The sequence below is a fragment of the Rhinatrema bivittatum genome, chromosome 2 (assembly GCF_901001135.1).
Source record: "Rhinatrema bivittatum chromosome 2, aRhiBiv1.1, whole genome shotgun sequence".
NCBI classification, from domain to species: Eukaryota; Metazoa; Chordata; class Amphibia; order Gymnophiona; family Rhinatrematidae; genus Rhinatrema; species Rhinatrema bivittatum.
Window position 1 is genome coordinate 60,175,294 of NC_042616.1, and position 12,218 is coordinate 60,187,511.

Sequence of the window (12,218 nt, forward strand, 5' to 3'; positions counted from 1 at the left end):
TCATAGCCAAAACCATTGAAAAAGTCGTACACACTCAACTAGATGACTATCTGGAGACAAACAGCATCCTACCTCCATCCCAATATGGTTTTAGAAAAAACCTAAACACAGAATCTCTCCTCATCTCTCTAAATGACATTATTATAAGAGGCTTTGACAAAGGTGAAAAATACTTGCTCATTCTTCTTGACCTTTCAGCTGCCTTAGACACAGTGAACTACAATATACTATTGGAGCGACTATCCCAAATTGGTTTAACTGGCAATACCTTACGTTGGCTTTCTTCCTATTTATCTGATCGAACATACCAAGTATTAATCAACAACAGCCTATCAAAAATAATCAACCTCAACACCGGAGTCCCTCAAGGATCAGCTTTATCAGCCACCCTTTTCAACATATACCTTCTCCCCATTTGCCAACTACTAAAAGAATATGAAATCACACACTTCCTCTACGCTGATGACATTCAGCTCCTCATTCTCATACAAAATTTGATTGAAGACACCTACAAGAAAACCTCAGAACTACTTATCTCAATCAAACATCTCCTAAATTCCCTGAAACTCATAATCAACTGTGACAAAACTGAAATAATACTCATGGATAAAAAACCCAATCCAACTCCGCCTCCTCTGACAATACTTGACAAACAAATGATAACTATACTCCCTACCACCCAACCAGGAACCTCGGAGTTATCATTGATAAAGAACTTTCTTTCAAGAACCACATAGCAAATAAAACTAAAGAAGGATACCACAGACTCTTAACCCTAAGACACCTGAAACCATTTCTAAACCCCTATGATTTCAGAACTGTACTTCAACTTCTTATCTTCTCCACCTTCGACTATTGCAACTCCTTACTAATTGGAATACCTTTTTCATCCCTCAAACCACTTCAAATACTGCAGAAATCAGCCGCCAGAGTCCTAACTGGAACAAAAAGAAATGAACACATAACACCAATATTGACCTCACTTCACTGGCTCCCTATTACTGCACGTATTGCTTACAAATCAATGACCATAATCCACAAAATTCTAAACAATGATCATCAAGGTCTTAACACCCTAAACATAATCCCTCAAAATCCTCCAAGAAACCTACACTCTAATAACTCAGGCTACCTAAACATTCCCCCTATCAAAGATGCACATCTGGCAACCACAAGAGAAAGAGCCTTTTCAATTGCTTCACCTAAACTTTGGAACACCCTACCTAAATTCCTGAGAACCCAACATGACCTAAAAATATTCAAAAAGGACCTAAAAACACTAATGTTCCGCAAATTCTACACTGACCCTCAGACGTCTGATCATTCCAACTCTCAACTGAACTCTCAGTTATAAACCTCTGAATACATTCTCTTCACCCTGAACTGCATACCCTCCTCTTCCAACCTAATAATGCTCTCTGGACTTGATATGCTTATTTCTGATATTGTTCAAATTGGTTTTTACTGTTGCACAACTGCTAAGAAAATGTATAACGTTCACATTGTTTTTTCTGTTACACAACTGCTAAGAAAAATGTATATTTTTGTAAACCGTTATGATGGCTCTACCGAATGACGGTATATAAAACTCAACAAATAAACAAATAAATAAATAAATGAATGAAAAATTTGAGGCCTAGGTTGGAAAGGAGATGGCAAAGAGGTAATATGTATATATTGAAGAGAGTGGAGGAGAGTGAAGATCGTTGTGGGACGCCTTGGGCGAGGGGGATATGGGAGGATTCAGAATTTCCTATTTTTACAGTGTATTGCCTGTTGGATATGTAGGTTGTGAACAAGAGGTGGGCTGACCCTGAGATGCCTATGTCGGAAAGGCGAGAAAGGAGGAGGTTGTGGCTGATAGTGTCGAAGGCAGAGGTGATGTCGAGGAGGGCAAGGATATAACATTGACCATGGTCTGTACCTTTGAGGAGAATGTCTGAAAGAGCGAGTAATAGCGTTTCTGTGTTGTAGTGCTTACAAAAACCAAATTGGGATGGGTGAAGAATGTTATGGGTGTCAAGGTAATCAGTGAGTTGTGCATTAACCACCTTTTCCATGATTTTAGCTATAAAGAGCAATTTAGAAATGGGGCAGTAATTGGAGGGATCCTTGGGGTCAAGGGTGGGTTTCTTGAGGAGGGGTTTGACCACGGCGTGTTTTAATGTGTCAAGGACTTTGCCAAGGGAGAGGGAGCAGTTTATAATGTTGGCTAAGGGTTTGGCGATATGTGGAACAGTTACAGTTTTTGTGGGGATAGTATCAGAGGGGTGGGTTGCAGGCTTGATGATTTTTTTAGTATTGAGTCAATTTCTTTAGTGGATATAGTATCAAGGGAATCTAGGGTGGCGTTTGCAGTTTTTGGGGGTAGGTTTACAGCAGTGGGGGTGGAAGGAAAGCGGCTAAGGATGTTTACTATTTTGTTATGAAAAAATTGGTCGAGTTCTTCGCTTTTACTTTTTGCATCTTCGTCAGTGCTTAAGTGTGGGACAGATTTAGTGAGGTTTACGATGTAGGAGAATAGCGCTTTGGCATTGAATTTGTATTCGTGTATTTTGGTGGCATAGTAGTCACGTTTCGTTTTCAGGGTGGAGGTTCTATAATTGTGAAGGGCAGATTTGTATATTGAGACTTTTTGCAGGGTAGGGTCTTTGCACCATGTTCTCTCTTTCAGTCGGAGGTCCTTTTTCATTCTTTTTAGCTCAGGGGTGTACCAAGGTTTTTTGTGCTTGGTATAGGTCTTTGCTAATGAGAGGATATAATTTGTTGGCAATTTTATTGGTAAGGTTAATCCATGCAGCTAGTGCCGAATCAGGAGAGGAACAGTCTAGATCATTAAGAGAGGCAGCTAGGGCGGAAGTCAGTTCCTCTGTGGAACATGGTTTTCTGAAGATGATAGTATTACGGTGTGATGGGGTGTGTGTGGTAGGGGAATTTAAGGAGAAGGGTGCGTAAATAAGTGAGTGATCTGACCATGGTACTGGGGTACATGAGGGTGGAGTAGGTAAGTGAATGCAAGAATTGACAAAGATGAGGTCAAGTGTGTGACCTGCTTTGTGAGTAGGGAATGCGATAAGTTGTCTAAAGCCGATGGCGAAGAGAGAATTGATGAAAGTTTCACAGGAGGAGGAGAGGGAGTGTGAATCAACGTGGAAACTGAAGTCTCCTAATATGATGGTTGGGCTGTCAATATTGATGGATTCTGCTATGAGTTCTATTAAGGGGGTTGGATTATGTTCTAGCAGGCTAGGAAGAGAGTAGATAAGGCATATTTGGAGTTTGGGGGATTTGAATAGTCCAATTTCAAATCTAGGTGGAGAATTGATTTGAAGCGGTTTCAACTTGAGGTGTTTTTTAGCCGCTAAGAGGAGACCACCTCCTTTTTTTTTTTTTTAAGGCCAAGGGATGGAGAAAATATCATAAGAGTCAGTGGTGAGCTGATTTAGTAGAACAGTATCAGAATCCTTGAGCCAGGATTCTGTGACGGCGCAGATGTCAGGTTTGCAATCTATGAGTAGGTCGTTAAGGATAAGGGTTTTTTTTTGTTAGTGATTGTGCATTGAAGAGAACTATAGATAGTGTGGTAAGGCCTACTAGCTGTGTAAGGGGGGAAATTAAGATAGGGAGTAGTGATTTGCGAGAAGCAGGAGGGGGGTGAATGAGGGGAAGGTGCGTCTGTGAGTAGGGAAATGAATGCGGGGGATGGGGTATATAATCATGCTTGGTATGCGAGGAGGGGGGAAAGGAATGGAGAAAGTAAACACAATTCGGGGGTAGCAGGGTGGCGAGGTCACGGGTTATTGACAGTGGACAGCAGTAGTTAACAGCAGTAATTAACAGTATACGAAAGATTAACATGATGCATAGTGACAGTAAATAGATGGGATTACGTTAGCTGGCAGAGCTGGGGGACAGATGTTAGAGGACTGTGTTTAGTCAGGAATGGCTAGAGAGAAGTAGGGTGTGGGGTGCCCAAAGGGGGAGCACAAAGGGGCTCCCCAACCGAGGTTGGAAGCATCTGTTGTCAGTGTAATTTGAGGTTCTGGAAACTGAAAGGGTAGTCCCTTGAGAAGATTGGACTCTTGAATCCACCAAGCGAACGAGAGACGGAGCTGCCTGGTGACGGGCACAATGCTGGACATTAGATGGTGGGTCTGAGGCCACTGGGACTTTAGGGTCCATTGTGCTACTCGCATGGCTAGACGAGCCATTGGAGTAACATGAACAGAGGATGCCATGTGACCAACAAGATTAGCAAATGATGAGCTATTGTGGATCGACGAGTCTGTACTAGTTTCACAAGGGTTGCAAGAGTGTGCGCGCGATCTCTTGGGAGAAAGGCTTTTGCCTGTATGGTGTTTATGTCCGTTCCAATGAAGGAGAGGATCTGTGATGGAATCAGATTGGATTTTGGATAGTTTACTAGAAATCCCAGTGACAGTAATAGCTGTAGGATGAGATGTAAGGGAGTCCAGAACCTCCTTCTTGGATGGGGCCCTTAGCAACCAATTGTCTAAGTAGGGGTAGACATGGATGCTCTGCCATCTTAGGTATGCTGCTACTACTGCTAGGCATTTCATAAAGACTCGAGGTGCTGATGCTAGGCCGAACGGTAGCACCCGATACTGGAAGTATCTATGTACGACTAGGAAACGGAGGTATTTTCGATGAGATGGTGTTATCGCTATATGCGTCTTGTAGGTCTAGAGAACAAAGCCAATCTCCCTTTCGGAGAAGAGAGAGTAGGGAGCCCAAGGTTACCATCCTGAACTTTTCCTTTTGTAGACGTTTGTTTAAGGCACGAAGGTCCAAGATTGAACGAATGCCTCCTGACTTTTTTGGTATTAGGAAATATTGAGAATAGAATCCTTTTCCCCGTTATAGAGGGGGCACCGGTTCTATTGCTTGGGATTGGAGGAGGGTTGTTAGTTCCTCTCTAGAAGTGGTGAGTGGTCGGGTAAACCCCACCCCAGACCAGGTGGGGAGTCCAATGGTACTGAAAGGAAGTTGAGATGGTAACCTCGAGCCATTACAGAGAGGACCCATTGATCTGTAGTGATTGTTTGCCAGGTGGCGGTGAAGCGGCACAAGCGGCCCCCCACTGGCAGAGATGGCAGTGGAAGTTGACATTTGCTCTCTAGCCGGGAGTCAAAACCCCGAAGCAGGGCCAGGCTGCGGAGCTGGTTGGGCTTTTTGAGGCCTGGATTGACGGGCTTGAGCTTTCTGGTATGGCCTGGTGGGGTGACTGTGAGATTTTGGAGGATAATACCTACGAGCTTTATAGGCTGTACTCTTGGCCTCTCTTCTGAACAGCCATTTAGAAGTAGAGGGAAAATCAGAGGGTACAGTAGAGAGCTGGTGCAATGTCTCATGGTGGTCCTTGAGTTGTGCGACAGTCTCCTGTATTTTATCCCCGAATAAATTATCGCCTGTACAGAGGAGGTCCGCCAACCTCTCCTGAACTTCGGGCCGTAGATCTGAAGATTTCAGCCAGGCCCATCTTCTGGCACTAATTCCTGCTGCAAACACCCTGGCAGAAGTGTCAAAGATGTCATTTGCAGCTCGGACCTCATGCTTGCCAGCATCGAGGCCTTTCTTGAGTAAGCAGTTTAGCTGGTACTGAAACTCTTCTGGAAGGGAATCAGAGAAGTCTTATTTCTTATGTACTGCGTCATATATAGCTGGTAGGCTGCTATACCTGAAATCAGCATGGAAAAATCTGCTATACCTGAAATCAGCATGGAAAACTCTACATCCCAAGGCGTCCAGAAACCTTTGTTCTTTTCCTGGAGGTGTAGAAGAATAAGGCAGAGGTCTTCTTGCCTTCTTCTGAGCAGATTCCACGACTACAGAATGGTGAGAGAGTTGGGTCTTCTGGAATACAGGAGCTTGCTTGAATCAAGTAGGTGGCGTCTGTTTTCTGGTTCACTGGTGGTACAGTACCTGGATGCTCCCAGGTACGCTGGAGTAGTTCAAGAAGGACTTCGTGAACTGGAATAGACATAACCTCCTTGGGGGCATCCACAAACTGGAGTACCTCAAGCATCTTGTGCCTGGAGTCTTCCTCTGTTTGAAGCTTAAAAGGAATGGCTTCTGACATTTCCTTTATAAAGCTAATGAAGGACAAATCCTTTGAAGGGGAATGTCTTCTCTCTTCAGGAGGAAATGGCTCAGAGGGAATGTCATCAGAATCCTGAGTGTCTGAAGAATCATCAGACCAGGGCTGATATGGCTGATCTCCAGCATCGGATGGGCTTCAGGATGGAAGGAAGAGGCCTATTCCCGCTGGATCAGGTTGTGACACCGATGGAATTGGAGGAGGCATCGAAGGCGGCACCGATGAGGGTCGATGCGGTACCGAAGACGGGAGAGGCACCGATGGAATCTCTGACCTCGATGGACATTTCGGTGGAAGAACTCCCGATGGCCCTGGAATCGGGTCTGGCATCGGCGATTCCTCATCCTCCGATGACAGGGGAATCTCTGTTGATGGTTGTGGACATATTGGTGTTTTCGGAGGCACTAGTGGAAGAGCCCCGATAAGTGTATCCAATCTGTCCAGTAGTGGAGCCAGCATCGAGGGCATCGGATTGGTGTCGAGATTGGAGTCTGTGCCAATGTCGATGGAGGCAAAAGACCTTGTAGTGCATGGATGACTGCCTCTTGAACCATCCACTTCAATTCCTCGTGGAAAGCTGGTGTTTGAATTAACAGTTCCGGAGTAGGAGGCTGCATAGGCGTCTCCAGAGGGTCCACCGGTGAGAGTGGAGTCTTGGCTCCCGGCACCACTGAAGGTGGGGAACGCCTCTGTGTCCCGGGCATGGAGAAGGATGGAGGCTCCTGTGAGCGGGCTTTCTTCCTTGGTGGCTCTGTCGATGTCGAGGCCTTCCCTGGATCGGCGAACTGAGCCTTCCGATGTCGATGCTGGTGCTTCTCTTGGTGCTCGGCCCAGTCTTTCTCCAGCGCCGAGGACGAAGAGGTGGATGAGTTCGAAAGGGATCTAGCCGGCCGAGAACCACCAGTGTCCGGCTGGTGTGGCGAGGTTGAAGGCGACGTTGCCGATGACGTTGATGTTTTCGATGGAGTAGACTGCTTGGCTTGAAAGAGCAACTCCATTTTTTCTAAGTGTGCCCTGCAGCCCTTAGGGGTCATTTGGGCACAATTGGTACACGTCACAACGTTGTAGTCAGCACCCAAGCAGAGGACACTTACCTTATGCGGGTCCGTGATGGACATCATCCTCGGACAATCGGGACACCGACGAAAACCCGTCGCCATGGTTTTAAAGAAACATTTTAACCGCGGTGTGGTCGGTGGCCACAGGGCCTTGAAGAAGAACCCTCGGTAACCGACCGCGAAAATGAGGTAAAGCCTTATCTAACGTTAGCAGATATCAATGGTCAATAGGGGGACCCCGGATAGGGTGAAATTTGTCAACATTTTTTGAAAAAAATTCCGTGAGGAAATTCCTGTCAGGAATATGAGAAAGAGCTCCTTAACCCGCGTGGCTACTGCTGCGTGGAAAAAAAGAGACTGAAGGGGGACCCCTGCTGGATGCAGGGTTGGTAGCATGCTGGGCATGCTCAGTGTGCCAAGTCAAAGTTCTATAAACTTTGACAAAAGTGTTCCGTGATGGGCTCCATCCTGATGATGTCACCCATATATGAGGTCTATCATCCTGCTTGTCCTGTGAGAATGGAGGTTAGCAGTGTAAGAAAATGTAAACATTCTTGAGGCGGATAAAGCACAGTGGTATGAGCGGCTGGGTAAAAGATATGGGTTGAAGAGGAGGGGTTATAGCCACTACTTGCTGCCGGAATTAGTAGCATGGGATCTATTTAATGTTTGGTACTTGCCAGTTACTTGTGACTTGGACTAGCCACTGTTGGAAAACAGGATGCTGGGCTTGATGGACCCTTAGTCTGATCTAGTTTGACATATCTTAAGTTCTTAGGGTATTGGATGGGAATTTATATGCTCATCTACCCAAAGTGGTACAAAACCAGAGAGGAAGACAACTGGGCACACTGGGGTCTAACCGGCCTCATCTACCATCACTAAGTTAAAATGCATGTCTGAACAAGAGACTTGCATGGCCCTGGAAGATAATATATTCTTTAAGTTATGTACAAAACTGCTTTTGTTAGTCAAATTAAATTCACCACCAACTCCATATATCCAGTTTTGACAAAGAAGTCATTGAAATAAACTTTCATCCTAGGACTAATCATGTAGTGCGGCATCATTGCTCCTTACATACCGTTGCTTTCTTTCTCAGCCTGACTCTTCTTTGGGATTCGATACACCTCCTTAAAAACAAAAAGAGCCAAGAAACAGTGTGAGTGACATTGCGCTATAGATCTTGAGCAAACAATTATAAAATCTGTGCAGAAGTAATTTAAGGGACAGCAGTGACATTTCCATTCTATACTTCACATGGTGCAAACAGATGAGAAAAAAGGTTAAATCTTACAAACCTCAACATTTACCAGTCATTAAACAAAAAACTATACGTTTCTCCTTTTTAAGTGCTTCCAAGGTTTTGTGTGTCAGTATTTAATACAATAGTATTTCAGTATCTGAATTTTCCAAAAAGAGATTCTAACTTGGCTACTTTCACCACAATGAACCTGATGTGGGTGCTCATAGGCCCTTAGTCTCAGTGAAACACTTTTTGTCATGTCATGCAATAAGTTGTTATTCCTGTTCTCCTAAGTTTTTCATTTTTTATAAGCAGCCTTTATAATTGCTAACAAGTATAACATTATACATGACATCTGGGCTACAATCTTGTACTTGTTTACCTAGACAGGCACTATAAGCTAAAGATACTGCGCTATAAGATTGTAGAACATTTTGAACTGATATGAGGTTTAGTTGACATTCCATCTAAAAACCAGATGAGATCAGTTTACATTCCATCCAGGATTATAGAAAATATTCATAGAACAAACACAAGGTTGCTAATGCTGGCAAATTCCAAGAAAACATTTACATGTAAGACAAGAATTAAATTACCACATGGCCATTCAGATTATTTGTTTAGAACAGAAAGCCAATCATAGAAATTTTTGACAGTTATCTAGCCTAGTTTAGGGGTTGGAAATATACAACTGAAATTCTATGTCATGCTTTCTTATCAGTAAAATCATTTGAGAGGAAGTTTATGCTGGTGCCTTCTGTGGCACTCTGCCTCTCCATAAGGTACCTTATTTAGGGGTCAATGTAATAAGGTGCGCTGAAGCTACCGCTGGTTGGGTGCATTTTCCCGCGCAAAGCCCTATATGGGTATGTAATAAGGGTTTTGTGCGTGGGAAAAAAAGAGCGTATGAATGCGCTTACAGACCCGTGGTTTTTCCTGCGTGAATGCATGCTTCCAGCATGCAAAGGAGGCGATTAGCTAATGGTAGGCAATGCAGAGAGCCGTGCTAGTGCGGGTTTTTTACTGCCATGGTCAGGGCACACGTTAAGTGTCAGCGCCGACTCAAGGGGGCCTATGTTGGTATGTGAGCATCCTGAAAACCGCCTAGCTAAGTGTCCGACTGGCCAGCTTAGCTAGGCAGTTTTCTGGGCATTGGAATATATAGATTCGCGACCAAGAAAGTGCCTAGCTCAGCACCCAGCAGCAACGGTAACTAGGCACCCAGAAAGGCTAGGCGCTTTACTGGATCATGAATGTATGCTGTCGGGCGTCCAGAAAGGTGCCCAGCTACCATTGCCGCTTGGGCGCTGAGCTGGCGCTTACTTGGTTGCGCCCGAGTGGCAATGGTAGCTAGGCACCTTTCTGGGTGCCTGATTGTGCAGATTTTTCTGCCCCAAACAGAGCATGAGCAGCCTGATAAGCGCCTGGCTAAGTGCTTATCTCAGCTTCCGAGTGGTCAACTTTTCACGGCATCCGAGGTAGGTGCTTCTCTGGGCAGACAGATACACGGCCAGAAGAGTGGTAAGATTGTTGTGAATTAGCATCCGTGAAAATATTTGCCTGTTTTCTGCAGCACAGTTAATTGAAATATTAAAAATACTTTCCAGGGTCATACGTTCACTTAATAGGGAGTCTCATTCGCTTACTCACTCGTTTTTATGCGTGGATTATCGGCCGTTTATTACATAGGCCCTGTACCACGCTTAGGTATGTGCATTTTTCCATATGTGCGCGGATTTCTGTGCGCGAGTCATTTGCATAATTTTTTTTTTTACATCCCGCGGAAGCGGCAGCTTCAGCCATGCGTGGTGCTCATAACGAGCGCCTGTTTTGCCACGGGTCTTATTACATTGGCCTCAATATTTTAAGATTTATATTATAGTATTTAATAAAAAGCTTTTCTCTACAGTTATTGGCTTTAAGCATTCTATTTTCAGAGAACCACAACACAGAAATTTCACAGGCATAACAATCGGCATGTGGCAAAATCTGAATATAGCACAAGAAGCTAGAGAAGATATTCTGGGATGGAGAGTACTTTTTAAATGAAAGGGAGTAGCTTTAAGGCACATGTCTTTATTCCAGAAAGAATAAAAAAAACTTAAGTAAGACAAAGACTAGGATGAGAACAGGAAAATAACCTTCAAGTGTGTGTAAAGGTTTAGGAACCCCTGGACAAATTTGGTATTTCAGGTCATCCCTAACTGAACAGAAACTGACAACTTCTATATGCCACAAAGTTAAACATTACATAACATTTTCTGCAATTTTTAATGCAAAATTACTATTTGCTGATTTTTAAAGATTAAAAATAATGAAAAAGTGAATATGGCACATTCAGAAGTCTGGACATCCTTTCAGTTGATTCATTGCTCTATTTATTTATTTTTTTGAAGTTGTTAAATAAGGCCTAAAAAGTTGATTGACTTGTTAGATCTTCAATTAGTCAGGAGAAGACAATTCCACGGTTGAAAAACTCAGAGCCTTCTAACTTCTCAGGTTGCTGACGCCTGTTCTGTCTACTTTCAACAACCATGAATTCCTAAAGCAGTGGTCTGAATATTTGAAAATGAAGAGAAGGCACTAAAAACAGGAAGGCTATATAAAAAAATAAATCTACAAATGCTTTCAGCTAGCAATTGCAAATGTCAGAAACATTGTTTAAAAAAAATAAAAAAATGGAACTGCTGAATTCAAGGCAAGAACTGGAAACTAAGAAAAAAATCTACAGTACAGAAACCACAGATCATTGTAAATGACCTTCTGAAAAGCTTAGCTGACATTGGAGTAGGTGTCCATAATTGTTTACATAACAATGATCTGCATGGTGAGATGTCAGAAGGTATTGTGAAATAGGGTTTCATGTGTACTGGGAATTCCTTGTTTTGCTCTTAGACTTGGTTGTCCCTAGAAAGCACTTATTTCTTTTGAGCTGGTCTGCAGGCGGTGTTATGACCTTTACAAAAATGTAGTTCAAACTGAGACTTGGGATACTCTCTCAACTCAAAAATGAGGCTTGAATGACATATCTCCCAGTATCCTTAGGGAGATGTAAGACTAACATCCTGCAAAGCCACTTATCAGAAATGTATTATCGGTCAGAAAGCTATTGCTAGTACTTTGTGTGACTGATTCTTCAGTTACAGTCTACAGATAACTAGCCCTGAAATTGCTAGAACCAGTGGTAGCATTGAGAGGAGATCATCTTGCTGGTGGCTGAAGAGGATTGGTAAGCATTGCTTTGGGAAATCTTAGGGCTTAAAAAAAAGGTTTGGGGAGAGGTGAAACAGTGGTGAGTGTTTGTGTCAGAGATAAAAAGCAAGCCAGAGGGAGCTCATTCTAATGCTTGTCTTTCCCTCGCTCCCACTCCACTCACCCCTGGCTCATCCCTTTGATTTATAAGCAAGAGAAACTTTCTCATTAAAAATTAATCAGGCTCTTATCTAAATCATACTATTGCACCAGCCTTTATTGAGAGTTTAATTATCCCCTTGTAGGTTAACTACCAGATTAATAATGAATACATCAAATCCATTTAAAGGACTCACATTCCTACTCCCATAGCAACTTAAACTTAACTAAGAACTCAACAAAATTAAGATGAAGGCAGCAGTCCAGTGACTAGAGGGGGATCTTCCAGTCTTTTACATCAAGTGTCACATCTATGATTTTTTTACCTTGTGAAGAGAGGTTGTATGTGTGCAACTGGTGCAAAGAATTCCTGGCTGTCAGAGAATGAGTCCAATCTCTGGAAGCTGGCGTGGCAGACCTCGAGGAGCTGAGGCAGACAGAGAGG

General features: G+C 43.5%; 1 protein-coding gene across 6 annotated transcripts in view; it reads right to left on the bottom strand.

Moving 5' to 3' along the window:
- The window catches only part of SETD2 (SET domain containing 2, histone lysine methyltransferase), a 384,325-nt gene that overhangs the window by 91,176 nt on the left and 280,931 nt on the right, over positions 1-12,218 (bottom strand). For all 6 annotated transcript variants that reach the window (XM_029588239.1, XM_029588242.1, XM_029588241.1 and 3 more), the window contains one exon: positions 8,261-8,309. In XM_029588239.1, coding sequence (XP_029444099.1) covers positions 8,261-8,309 — 49 coding nt within the window. The remainder of the gene's footprint in view (positions 1-8,260; positions 8,310-12,218) is intronic.